At 44.6% G+C, this 13737-nt stretch overlaps 1 protein-coding gene across 2 annotated transcripts in view; it reads left to right on the top strand.

Annotated features, from left to right (window-relative positions):
- The window catches only part of LOC117734944 (protein kinase C beta type), a 68404-nt gene extending 62059 nt beyond the window's left edge, over positions 1-6345 (top strand). For both annotated transcript variants that reach the window (XM_034539312.1, XM_034539313.1), the window contains one exon: positions 3341-6345. In XM_034539312.1, the coding sequence (XP_034395203.1) occupies positions 3341-3517 (177 nt within the window). In that variant the 3' untranslated portion in view covers positions 3518-6345. The remainder of the gene's footprint in view (positions 1-3340) is intronic.
- Positions 6346-13737: the final 7392 nt, after the last annotated feature.

The raw sequence follows: 13737 nt of genomic DNA on the forward strand, positions 1-13737 counted from the left end.
GTTCCTTTACTCATCTTTTCACTTCCCATGTGGTTGTTCCTGTCTCTTCCCTCCTCCTCTCTATGGGACGGTGCACACAGGTAAGTCGGGAGAGGATGACGGTCATTGGGTTGAACGTGCGGTGGTGGAAATAAAAACCACGGGTGTTGATGAGAGGAGGAGGATGATGATGAAAGAGTGAAAGGTGCAGTGATGAATGTGGGTCAGGGGAGGAAGACACTGAATATGGTGAAGATGCACCTGGAATGAGGAGCGCGCTGGTGAAGATCAGGAGAATTTGTTTCGAATGGTTTCGTCTGTTGAGCTGAAACAGTTTGGCGTGCTCTGCACGGGCTTTTGTTGGGTTAGATCAGGCGGAAACCGCCGGTTCTGCCGAGTGAAGCCGATGCGGAAGTCACTTAAACTCGCATTCTCTGTACTGACCACCAGGGCGCGACTCCTCTGGTTGTGTAGAAGTCTATGCTTCATGTGTTAAAGCTGCATTCTCTCTACTGACCACCAGGTGGCGACTCCTCTGGTTGTATAGAAGTATATGCTTCATGTGTTGAAGCTGCATTCTCTTTACTGACCACCAGGGGGCGACTCCTCTGGTTGTATTGAGGCTTCACCAACGTCCAACGGTGACGTCCTGACTACTACGTCCACTTCATAAATACAGTCTGTGGGTCAGATTGAGTTTAGAATAAACCTCAAGGGAACAAGGGAACAAGTGAACGTACATACAGTCTCAGCAACAGTGACTTGAAACAACAGTGTGCTTGTGTTTCTCCTTTGCTGTGCTTTTTATTTTTTTTTACTTGCTTCTTCTACAACAAATTTTGTTTGATCATAACTAGTCGGAATGATGTCATCCCATACTAAGACACACACACACACACACACAAGCCACAACATATACACACACTCGCACATAGCCGTAGGCCACACTGCTGCTGAAGAGTTTTCCTGAGTTGAGCTTTTTATGCAGCTGTCTTGGCCCACTGGGGGTGGGTGTGGGTGTGTGTGTGTGTGTGTGTGTGTGTGTGTGTGTGTCTGTGTGTGTGTGTGTGTTAGAGGTCACCATTTGGACCTGCTTTCACACTGGAGGTGCGTTTTTCTGCAAAGTCCTCTGATGTGACTACTAACATATGTTGTCTGATCTCTTCTCCTCTCTTCTCTCCATCTTTATCGGCCTTCTCTCTCTCCGTTTGATCGTCTTTCTAACATCTTTCACCTGTCTGCGCTGTCGCTTCCTATCTCTCTCTCTCTCTCTCTCTCTCTCTCTTCCTGTCTTTCTTTCTTCCTTCTGAGAACAAATAAAGGTTTAGATTTTTGTGTGTGTGTTTACAGTTGAGTTTATCTTCTGAAGGTTGTTCTTTGATCTTTTCGGCGAGCCGTGTGTGTGTGTGTGTGTTGTTTGCTGTGTGATGCCGTTTGTCTCCAGACGTTGTTTATGAAGGACATCTGGTGCTTTAAAAAAACAAACGATATCAGTGAAGGAGTTCTTGTGATCACGGTCTGCTCGCGGGTTCACACTCCGAACGGCCCTTTTTTTGTTGAAGAGCCGGCCGGTCCGATGAGCTTTTAAACGTGCGGTTGACGAACAGACGGATAAGTCGTCTTTAAATGATTGTCGTTCATCTGTCTGTCCGTCGAGCAATCTGTCGTCCAATCCATCAGGTCCATCCTTCAGCCAAACGCTCCATCCCTCCCATCTGCTCGCCGTTCACGGCCGCCGCGCATCAAACCCCCATCTGTCCTCGCCACATTTTTTAATTTTTTTATTTGTCCTCTCTCCGTGTCTCGCAGTTTTCTCAGGTTTTTTTGTTTTTCCCCGTTTGTTTGCACGCTCTGGGTCTCGGGTCTCAAATGAAACCTGTGCTGGAGTGCGCTGCCGTTTACAGAAACCTCTCGGTATACTAGCTTTAATTTAAATTTAAAAAAGATGTCACATGTTACAGAAACATCTCCGGCCCAGATCAAGGACAATAAAAGCACCGCCGCTCACCATATCGGCCCGGCTACCAAATTGATACTCCTCAACTTTGTGGCAATTATTTTAATTTCCCTAATGTGGCACATTCTTCCCACCTGGTCCGTCCCCCCCGTCCCCAACACACACATGTTAAAACAAACGCCGCAGTAATTAGCTGCAAATACAATTTGACCCTGGCGTATTTCTCATTTCACATATTTCCCCAAACTATAAACAATCTGGCTTAATTTAATTTAATTTCTTTCTTTTCTTTCTTTTTTTTTTTTTTGCTTAGTTACAGAGATTTAATGAGTTTGTAGTTCTCCTCTGGGTGATGTTGTCAGAAGACACAGAATCCTTGTTGTGTTAATTAAAGCTCCACGCGGTGATGGAGATGGAGGAGAGAAAAAAAAAAAAAAGGAAATCGCTCGGCACCCGCGAGGCGTACTGTCGGGAAAAATATAGTTTTCAAGTTAATAACTTGTTTTATGTACTTAGACGGACGCACATCTCGTGGGTATATAAACTCTCTTTGGGTTCCCAGTGGTCCGGACGAGGAACTGAAATGAACAACGACTCCCAACTTCTATTTTTTCAACTATTGCTAAATGTACACTCTCAATAAGAACATTTTTAAATTAGCAGATGTAATTTCATTATGATGGATTAATCATCACAACTAGCTGGTTGTCTGATTGGTTGTCTTTATAATGAACCCACAATTAAACCATTATCATCACACGGCTCTGAGCCTTTTCTTATTCGACTATTTATGAATTCAAAGTTTTACAACCCAAAAATAAAAAAATTAAAGTACCCAAGGAAAAGTAGTTTTTTTTTGGGGTGCGACAACGCTTTTTGAGTTAAATGCTCGTTACCAAAATGTTATATTGCTCCACACATTATCCACTGCAGCGCACTGCCACGGGACGTTTGAGACCTCAGTGGCCTTTTTTTCTCTTTTTTTTTTAATTGAAGTTGAATATGTTTCAAATATTAGAAAGGGGGGGGGGGGGGGGGGCGTGTGCCTGAGGCGCGCTTGATTTACGCTCTCCCGAGAGTGCTGTTTTTGTATCGCTCTGAAAGTAATAACAAATTACCGTTCAGCCAATGCACAACACGGGGAGAGTTGAATCGAGCTCGCCCACAGCGCCGGCACCTTGTTTTGATATTTTGAAACCATGTTCAAGTAATGTCATCTCACACCCTGGTTCAACCCACCATTGCCCTTCTTTTGTTCCCCTCCTCCTCCTCCTCCTCCTCCCCAATCCATCCATTCCTCTCCATCCCAACTCCTCCCCCTTTTCCCCCAACCCTCCCCTCCCCTTGTACTCCATCCCCACCCCCTCCCCTCCTCCTCCTCCTCCTCCTCCTCCTCCTTAACAGTGTGGACGGGATGCCGAGAACTTTGACCGTTTTTTCACACGCCACCCACCGGTGCTGACGCCTCCCGACGAGGAAGTGATTCAGAACCTGGACCAGGACGAGTTCCAGGGCTTCTCCTTTATCAACCCCGAGTTCCCAGGAGCTGATGCTGCCACCCCTGCCGCCGAGCAGGCTTGATTTCAGCTTATGCACGTGCACGCGCACGCACGCACGCACACACACACACACACACACACACACACACACACACACACACATTAACTACTTTAAATATCCTGTAAACGATTCGTAATGTTACAAGAACCAAGAAGCCATGTCTTAAACTGACACACAGACACACAGTGTACACAACAACAACACACACATTTGTTGTTCACACTGCTGCAACCCCCTCGGCTCCTTCTGAGGGTCCGTGTGCACGACACAGAGGCCCCGAATGCACGTCGCCCTCTAGTGCCGCCCAGAAATTGATGCTTCTAGAAGATCATTTTGATTTGAACACGTGGTCAGGATGCGACGACTCGGCCAAACGTGAGCAGTCGAATTTCCTCGAGCTTTGTTTTTGGGAAGAAGAAGCTTGAAAGTGTGATTCACCGCGAGCTCGTTGAATCGACTGGTGTTGCTCACAGTGTGAACACATGTGTTTGTGTTTCGGTCGCCACACCTCATCACAAATAAAGAAGGGGGACCCTTGAAACCCAGAGTTAAACCTGGGGAACAAAGATGTCATAATAAACGCAGTAGATTTAAACTCCAGATTAGTAGTCAAGTCATGAGTCCACATGAAAAAGCACAACAGCAGATTTCACATGTAACATAGCTTCAGCATTCCACTTTATTACTTTTTTTCTTTTGGTGAAAATTGTGTTCCTTTTTTTTTGTGTTTTTTTTTTTTTTTTTTTACTCCTTCCTCGAGTTCGGCCTGTACTTCTGGTGTGCTTTTTATTAATGTGCAGTAATAACGGTGTCTGTACATTGATCCTTATCTTAGCTACAACTGGAATGCTTCACATGCTTGTGCATGAGTTTTCTATATCAATAACAGCCCGGGACTATGACTCCCAGCAGCATTCTTAGCATCTTATCTCTGCACCCGTCTGCTGTCATGCTTTTCAAAAGATGTACGGAAGATTTGTTTTTACAAAAGACCACAAATATCAGATTTTCTTGGTGTTTTATTTGCTGTTCAGCACCGGGGGATCATGGTGGTAAAATGCTGTTGGGAAATGTAGTCTTTATGCAGGCTTAAATAGATACTACTACTACTTATACTCTCAGTTTCTGTGATCTAGTATATAAGCAATGAAGGAGACTAGCAGTTTGTTTCACAAAAAGCATGATTCAGATACCTGGGCATTTGTTTACAGCGTGCACGTGTGTGAGACGTGTGTGTGTGTGTGTGTGGGAACGAGCACTGGGTACGACGATGCACGTTTGCATTTGTGTGTGTGTGTGTCGATGCCTGCCTCCCCCGGCGCCTTGCGTTTACATGTGTTTGTATGGTGAACGTCTGCACCCCCCTCCGCACAAAGCAGTATTGGTACGATCCGCTTTACTTCCAAAACAGCGAACTCCGCAAGTGGCTGAGGAGAAGAATAGAAAGAGAGACGTGTGATATTTAAATTGAAACATAAAAAATAGATAAAAGATCAAATGTGTGCTTACATAACGACAATTTTACATACATTTGTGTTTTGAATCATTGACGTTCGTACAGCTACAGCAACAACAAAATAAGCTCTTCTTCTGATCGAGAGCCTTCGGTTGCGTGGAAGGATTTAAGGCTCAACTCTCTACGATTGGTGTCTCTCGAGTAGCCAGGTTAAAGGTCGGGCCTTCTGTGTGTGTGTGTGTGTGTGTGTGTGTCCCTCTTGTTTTCCTTAGCTAGCAATATTCTTGTTGACATGGAGGCAGAATTGGTTCTGAAGCAGCGTTCAGAGGGCTCAGGATAGGACTGTCGTTCATTCACATGCAAAAGGATACGAGGTTATGAAGCTAAATAAAAATCAATAAAGATGCAGCTAACTTTGTGTAGGGAAGTGGCTGAAGACATTCGGAAAATATATTTCATTGCATGGTGAAAAAACAAAATGTAATCTGCAATTAGAAGAGATTTTATTTTGGCGGGGACACTGGAGATGTGTGCTTCTGGAGAGTGGGCCAGAGGATAACGGGGAAGAGGGAAGCTCATCCAGGTCTCCTTATAGTTGCCTCGTCACTGATCTGAATACTTTACACACACACACACGCACGCTGTAACGCATGTGTGCATTGTGCCTTTTGGTGCGTCAAGACCCTGTTCGGTGAAGTAATTAGACTTTTTTCGATCGGGTGGATAGATGAGACTTGAACGTCACTGTTTTAGGGGCGGTCTTAACTGACACCTGGATGAAGCTGGTCCTGCTTGTTATCTCCAGAGTTCAGCGCAGAAGGGCAGCTTTAGCGCGTTTTACATTTCCTCTGAAATTATGAGTCTAAAAAGAAAATGCAGCTGTTGTGTTTTTATGACTTAACGACATGCAGCTAAGTATGTGCTCATTATCTGTGTCGTACATCCATTGTCGGTATTTGTTACAGTCAGTGTCTCCTGTATTATAACAGCTACCAATACTTATACACAAACATAATATAACTGTGTCAAAGGTTGATATTTACACAATGTGGTCAGTATTGTAAAGGACAAGATAAGTATTGCTGTTCTCTCCATTCCTTCCTGTTGAAGGAGAAGGAAAATGAACTCTGCATGAAAAAAAAATATATATGCTTTTGTTTTACCTTTTTATTATAAGATTTATACACATTTGACATATTAGGGTGATTCATGTGTCGTGTCTGCATTGCTTCACTGGTGGGATCCGAGCTACTGTTGTGTGTGTGTGTGCTTTATGAGAAAATAATGCATATACAAAAAAAAAGAAAAAACGTCTCAAAATGCTTTTCATGTGCCAACATTTTTTTGTTTGTTTTCCAGGAAAAACAGGCATATAATAAAGGATTTAAAGATGTTTTAGGGAATCGTTGCTTTTTTTTCGTATTTATATGATCTTCATTGAGTTTGAATGTGATTGGGGGGGGGGGAGAGATTAGAGTGATGGAGGTTGTGAGACAGACAGGGAAACGAGAGGGAAGCAGTTCCACAACGAGGGAGGACGAGGTAGTAGGAAGGGAGGAAGCAAAGTGAGGCTCTGTGAAGCGGGGCAGGTGGCTACGACAGGCTGTGCATATTTCATGGCTGCCACTTATCATAAGAGTCTTTCCCTGATGGGGGGAGCGTAGGTCTGATGACTTCAAGGAAATAACATGCAGAACACGGCCTACATACACAGAGCCCTGCTGAGCCACTCAGCCGCCTTTTTAAAGCCGCTCGCAATCCGCCGTAGTCCAGCTGCTGGTCCGACTAGCCGCACACTTACATCTAATAGGGGGATACTGGGATCTTGCACCATTCACTTCATCGAGCCAGTGGGCTACAATGTCACGTCCACAAGTATGGACTGAAACTAACGAGGGGAAAACGGTGACACCAATGATCCATGGGGAGTGTTCCGGATGTGTTGTGTGGAGCACAGTTGGACTGTTTTTGGAAGATCTGCAGCGGTCACGTTTCTTGTTGAGGAGGTTGACGTGAATCCACGAAGCTAAAGTAGATGGTTTGCGTTAGCATGAACCTCTGAAGCATTCTTATTAGCATTTTTGTGTCTCGGTTGCGCCGTAAACAAACAGAAAAGTAAACGCTGAAATTTGAATACTTCACACTGAAGTAAGTGTGACATAAAAGTCTAATTTTAATTTCCTTGAGTGGATAATTGTTCCTGTTTACTGACGAGGTCGGCAAACTTTTATTCACAGAAAACGTGTTCGCTAATTAGCCCGCAAATTCGCTAATCAGCACGCTAATTCGTAATTAGCAGGCGAGCTAAAAGAATGTCCAGGATCCATAAACGGTATTAAACGATTAACTAGATGAGTAATTAATAAAAAGACTCGGTTTCACCTCGTGGCCTTTCCCCGGTTACCGAGTTCTACTTCCAACGCGCCGCGAATACCTTTTCCGTGACGTTTCTTTACGTTTTGTGTTGAACGATTAACTAGCTTCCCGTTGCTTTGTTGCCCAACGTTTCCTCTTTGTTAAACTGTACACCAACATTGTGTTTGCAGCTGTATTTCATGCAAATGTCACATAACGTCAATACGAACTCCTCGTGTAACGGCAAGTTCCAGAACGTAAGCTGTATAAAGTTTGTATTGGAGTGGATGTAATAGCCATGTACACGGTAAGCCGCGGCGGTGCTGGAGTGTGTGTGATAATTAATTCCGAATGTTGCGGGGCCCCCAAATTAAAGCCAGTGGCTTCGGCACAAAGCAGCCGGCGCTTATCAGCCCAAAACAGGTCAGCGTTCGATACCGCCTTTCATTCACCCTCCTCTCCTCTTCACCTCCCCTTTCCTCTGCGCCTCCGGCTCTCCTCCGCATCCTCCGCTGACATAGGCTCGTCTCCCGCTAATCCTCTCGTTACTGAAAAGAGATGGAGGGAGGGAGAGAGGGAAGGGAAGGGAGGCAGAAGAGGGGAGGGAGGCGTAAAGAGGCGAAGACTAAATTAAAGGCTCGAGAGTCGTGTTTCTCTATTAAAACCGCTGCCTGCGGAACACGGCGACTGGAAGAAACAATGGTGTAGCGCCCCGATGCGACTGTACGTTCCACGCTTTCTATCTATACATCTATACCAAGGGCCACTGATATTTATCTCACCCCCTGTCCTTTGCTGCATCGCTCTCTCTCCCCGTATCTCCGTCTCTCTGCCTCACAGCATTAACCGCAATTGAAGCGTGTTGAGATGGAACACATTATGAGCTGGCCTACATGGCTGGCAGCTGTGTGTGTGTGTGTGTGTGTGTGTGTGCGTGTGAGAGTTTATATGTGTATTTTTGGCAAATAACAGCATGCACGGTCATCAGCGGCGTACGCTACACAGGATTTACACGGTTTGAGAAGCATGAACACATGCATACGCATCACTGCTGTGTGTTTCTAGTAGTCGTGAGTTGATTGACATTTAGTTGCGTATGGATCAGCGTCAGTGATATGCGTGAGAAGGATTTCCTCGAATGTTCCTTCGGGATGTGAAAAATTAAATCGTAAGCGGGACCGCAATGCTGTATTCAAGCCACAACGATGGATACCACCCAGCAGTGTTGTGTTGATGGTGATTTTAACTGACATGTGCTAAGCCCCGCCCCCCTCCCCCTTAGTTACAGTTGCTATGCCTGCCGTTCCTTATAAACGGTGGCAAATTTACCAGTCAAACGTTTTAATAATCTTTGTGTTTCCATTCATGTATTTTATGAGATAAAACTGCACGTGAAATTCAATCAAACGTTCAGTAGCTCGCTCGAGGTGGTTTTCAGTCTTTAGCTGCGCTAAAAGAGTTCTGGAAATGTCATTTAACCCACGTAACTGGTCAGCTGATTCTGCCTTCTTCGACTTTTTGCATATCATACACACTCACACGCTTGTCTTCTTCGTTGGACAGCGTGAAATGTGGCCAACGCGAGCTGACGTGGAACTAATCCCTAAAGACGGCGCCAACACGTTGGCTTCATGGGTTGATTACAAAACTCTGCAGCTGATGTTTTAATTTTTTACAACTGAATGTCTCTAAAAGGGGTCTCGGAGTCGGTGGACACATTACATCTTGTGCTAAATGGCTGAAGCATGACTCCAAGAAACAAATTAGCATCTTCCCCCGTTGGTGAAACAGCATTACTACATCAGAGGAAAGCCAGAAGGTTCCAGCACGGCTTCTCACATCTTCATGTGGGTCTTTTAACGTTCTCCCTGTATAATGTCTATAAACATTATACACTATAAGCTTCCATCTCTTGATTTAAGCTCATGTTTACACTTAATAAAATATTCAAACCCAATCCGCATGTTTCTTTTTATGTCCGCGCCATTAAAAAAAACAAACTGCAATGACATTCGGTATCTTTAGAAATCTTTGAGATCTCAACTACAAGTTAACAATAAATGAATGTTGAAGATGTTTGTGTGCACACAGCAAGATTGTAGGCCTTAAATAAAAGAAACTCCACATCTGATCACTCGTGATGTGAATCACACCAGTTTCCTCTTGAGCGTTGCACCGGGCCGCTCTCGCTCTCTCTCGAGACGAGGGCGTTCTGGTGGATGTCATGCCCAGGAACGTGTGGTGGATCTGGGCCAGCTGTGGCTGGTGTGTCCCTGTGGATGGAGGAGAGGGAGAGCTGGCAGATGAAGGTAGGAGAAGCAACGTTGGTGTGTGCTTCCTGTCTCTCTCTCTCTGTCTCTCTCTCTCTCGTTGTTTCTGACCACACCTTCCTCTGCCTGGCTCTTGTTAAGCTTGTATCTACCATCAGAGAAGCGTTGGACCAACATCGTACCCAATGTTAGCTGGGTTCTCCTTCTTCTTTAGCGCCGCCTCTTTCTCTCTTCACCTCTTTCCGTCCCTTCCCTCGTTCATGTGCGTTGGACTGTTTGTGTTTGTCAAACGTTCACGCCGTTAGGGGCTCAGTCTCTTGACTGTGTGGATGTATTTATGCTCATGGATTTTCCGAGATGGCCCCTTGTGTGGTTTTCTCTGTGACCGCTGTACTTGCTCAGTGATGTGAATATTTATGTGCCAAGCTTTTATTTCTGTTTCTCTCCCTCCCTCCCTCCCTCCCTCTCTCTCTGCTGCTTCATCCCACTTTACTTGATTTTTCTGAAAGATGTACTGCTTCTATTTAATGACTTCATCGTTTGTCCCACGTTACATGATGAATAATCTGTTTAGTCTCTTTCTGCAGGGGCACGCCTTAGTTCTGCCGTACTCCCTGTGTTTCCTTCGTTTCCTTCATATCGTTCATGTTTAGTATTTCCGATTAGTTTCACCTGTCCGTCATTAGCCCCGCATTGGCCACGCCTCCTGCTCACCTGTTTCCCCATTAGTCAGTCGCAGTTCTTTTGTTCCCCGTGTGTTCGTCTCCGTTGCATTGTTTGTTGGGGGTTTCGTTGTCCCGTACCCTCGGTGCCTTCATTTCACTCCTGTAATCCAGTCATCAAACGGTTGTGTTGCTCCTGCTGCCTCCTCATCTTCTCCTGCTAACTGCACTCCAAACTGTAACACAGTGCCAGTGGGAATATCAGGCACAGCTGAGAATATTCAAACAAAAAGGGAAAGGAAATTCAAAAGATCATTCTGTTAAAAAAATTAAAACAATAAAGACGCCGGTCGTTTTCAATGAGCCATAATCTACTATCTACTCTGTGCTCGAGAGATACACAAATAGAGCACACAAAGAAACTTTAGTTGAATAGTGCATGTGAAAGAGCAGACCTAATTACATTCAAAGTTAATCTACTCTTCTCTTTGTATACTTCTAATGCTTCTTTTGGTGCATCTTAATCGTATTTTATTGAGTGTGACAGTTGAATATTGGGGTTTATGTCCACAAAATTATTTTTACTGGTTACACACACACACGCACTTCTTACATGCCTTAGACATGAAGTATCTTGATTAACCAATCCTGCTCCACTGACTTTAGCAAAAACATATGGCAACACACACATAATCTCTCTCTCTCACACACACACGCACACACACACACACACACACACACACACTCTGAATTGATTGACGGGCATCACAATCTTTACATGCCTTAGACATGAAGTATCTGGATGCCTCTAACCAAACACATGGCAACACACACATAATCTCTCACACACACACACACACGCACACAATGCTTCTCCTCACTCTCCCTGTGAGTACATCCTACAGGCCATACATGGCACACAGCGATATGACTCTGTGAGCGAACGCCATCTTTCCTCAGCGCCTCGGAGAGCAGTGAGTGCAGCTAGCAGCTCCAATGAGAATTAGCCGGTAAACAGTGTGAGTATGTCAGTGAATCAAATTGGCAGCCGTCTAACTTTCCCCTCCCCCACTCGCTAACGTGCACTCCTCCATGTTTAACACCCAGCTGGCTCTTTTCCCTTTTTTCCCCTCTGTCCATCCACCGAGCGAGCCGAGCATTACCGATGCCCTGCCCTGGAGAAACCCTCCTCCACCACCACCCACAGAGAGAGATTCCCCTCGCCTCCTACACAAAGCTGCGGTTGCCTGTACTCCGGTCTCTCTTTGTGGTTTTCATATATGTCACTTAGCATTTTCCTCTCATCCCTGCTATCTTAGTGCGGGCTCTCTCCTTCTGCACCTTCTTCTACCCACTCGCCCACTTCATCCGTGAATATATTCAACGTCTTTTGTGTTTTACCCTTTGAACTATAGGGCGCTTCCGCATTGCGTCATTTTTTCCATTTCGCACAGAGGGACACTACAAAGTTATAACAGAATATATATGTTATATTATATATATATTTATGTTATACCTCTAAGTCATATATGGCTGAAGGATGTGGGACTATAAAACCCAATCGCAGTGTAGCTGTCCAACGTTCCTTTAAAACGCCACTAGCACTAAATGGGAAAAGGTGAATACTTTATTCAAGGTACTCGACGTCTGACTATCTATCTACCTTTTTTTTTTCTCTTTTTTTTTAAATCTATTTTTTAATCTTCCTTTCATCTGTCATCATTCACATCCGTTCTACATGTGCATCTTAACATTAACGAGCCATTATCACATTATCGCATCACGTTTGTGACGTAGCATAAAGAAAAGGGGCCGTCACAGCAAAGACAGGAGAATAACGTGCTGAGTTAGTTCCTGTTATTTTCTATGTAAACCCACAAGCCAGCAGCAGCAAAACAGACAGACAAAATACACCACTGGTCCTGTTTTTCAGGGTTGAAACTCCATTTTTTGTGTAGATTCCCTCCATTGCTTTGCACATCCAGGCATCTTTGTCTTGTCAGGTGCGGTATGTCTCCTGTAGTCTTGTACCTGTCACAGGGGACAAGGGGAGGCTCATTGTTGAGCTGTAAAAATATCCTGGCGTTATAGAGATAATGTAAAAAATAAAATAAAAAAGACATTGTGTCTGGTGAGAGCAGGAGAGTTTGGATATTTAGGTGAGAAATAAAGGGAAGTAACATAAAAAATCTCCTGAATCGAGGACAGCACTACAGATTCGCTCGATATGCTACATATTGGTATTCATTTTAGGACAAGATTGGACCAACTGTAAAATGTATTTGTGTGCATTGACTGCCTTACTACAATTACTTTAAGGGTTCTTTTTTTGGGTGAAATTTCTTGACGAGAGTTACGTGAGAAGATTGACACCACTTCCATGTCTGTACGATGGATATGAAGCTGTAGCTAAATAGCTTAGCTTAGCATAAAGCCTGCACAGAGAGGGGAACAGCTAGTCTATATATCCACCTACCGGCGCCGATGAGGGGCATTTGGGTTCTTCCAGACACACCCGGCCTTGCTGTGTCCTCCCGGTGAAGTCCAAACGAAGAATGACTTGCGCTCTTATGCAGATGATACTGGACTATATATCTAACAGTAACGCTTTTTCTTCTTCTTTCCAATCCATCCCATTTGTCCTCCTCTTCAACGTGTTCTCGCATCATCCCCTTTTTTCTCTCCTTCACAATCTCCTCATGAACTCCACATCCTGCAGAAGAATCGTCGGGACACCTGTAACTTTGACAAGGAGTTCACCAAAATGCCGACGGACATGACGCCGACGGACAAGCTTGTCATTATGAACCTGGACCAGGACGACTTCCTCGGCTTCTCCTACACTAACCCTGAATACGTGGCTCCTGGGAATTAACGCGCGCTTGATTCCCGCTGATGGACTGGTAGAGCATTAGTTTTAAAGAGCAGATGATAAGAAGGCGAACTAACACTAGAAGTCTAACGCTTTTGTTTTGTCTCCGTTGTGTGAATGTCTGCGTTCCTCGTCGGCCACACTGGGGTCCAATACTTCAGCACAAGGAAAGGTATCGCAACACCAAACTTGCACAGTAGACTGGATACCAAAGATGTTTTTTGAAGTATTGTATTGATAATACCCTCGAGGTCAAAATGTGCTTTTTATACAGGACAAAATATAATCTATATTTATGGGAAAATATCAATTCCAAATTACTACAATTGACTAGTTTGATACGCAATCACCACCGTTAAAATGATAGAGGTGGCCCAGATGGTGCCGGCTTAACGTGCGCTCCCTTTTCTTGATCTTGTGCCACAATGATATCGTTTATGGCAGAAAAAAAACAACCTTACCCAGCTCACCTGTCACTCAATCAAAGTATTGTGATGTGTCCTCTAGTGTGGCTCCACCAGTTTAAACTCCATCGCCGTGGCGTCTCAAACCAAACCATGTAATGAGAGTAACGAATCCCTGAATGTCACACGACGTGTTGAACTCTAGTCTCTAGAGTGCGATTG

Source organism: Cyclopterus lumpus, chromosome 8 (assembly GCF_009769545.1).
Source record: "Cyclopterus lumpus isolate fCycLum1 chromosome 8, fCycLum1.pri, whole genome shotgun sequence".
Lineage (NCBI taxonomy): Eukaryota > Metazoa > Chordata > Actinopteri > Perciformes > Cyclopteridae > Cyclopterus > Cyclopterus lumpus.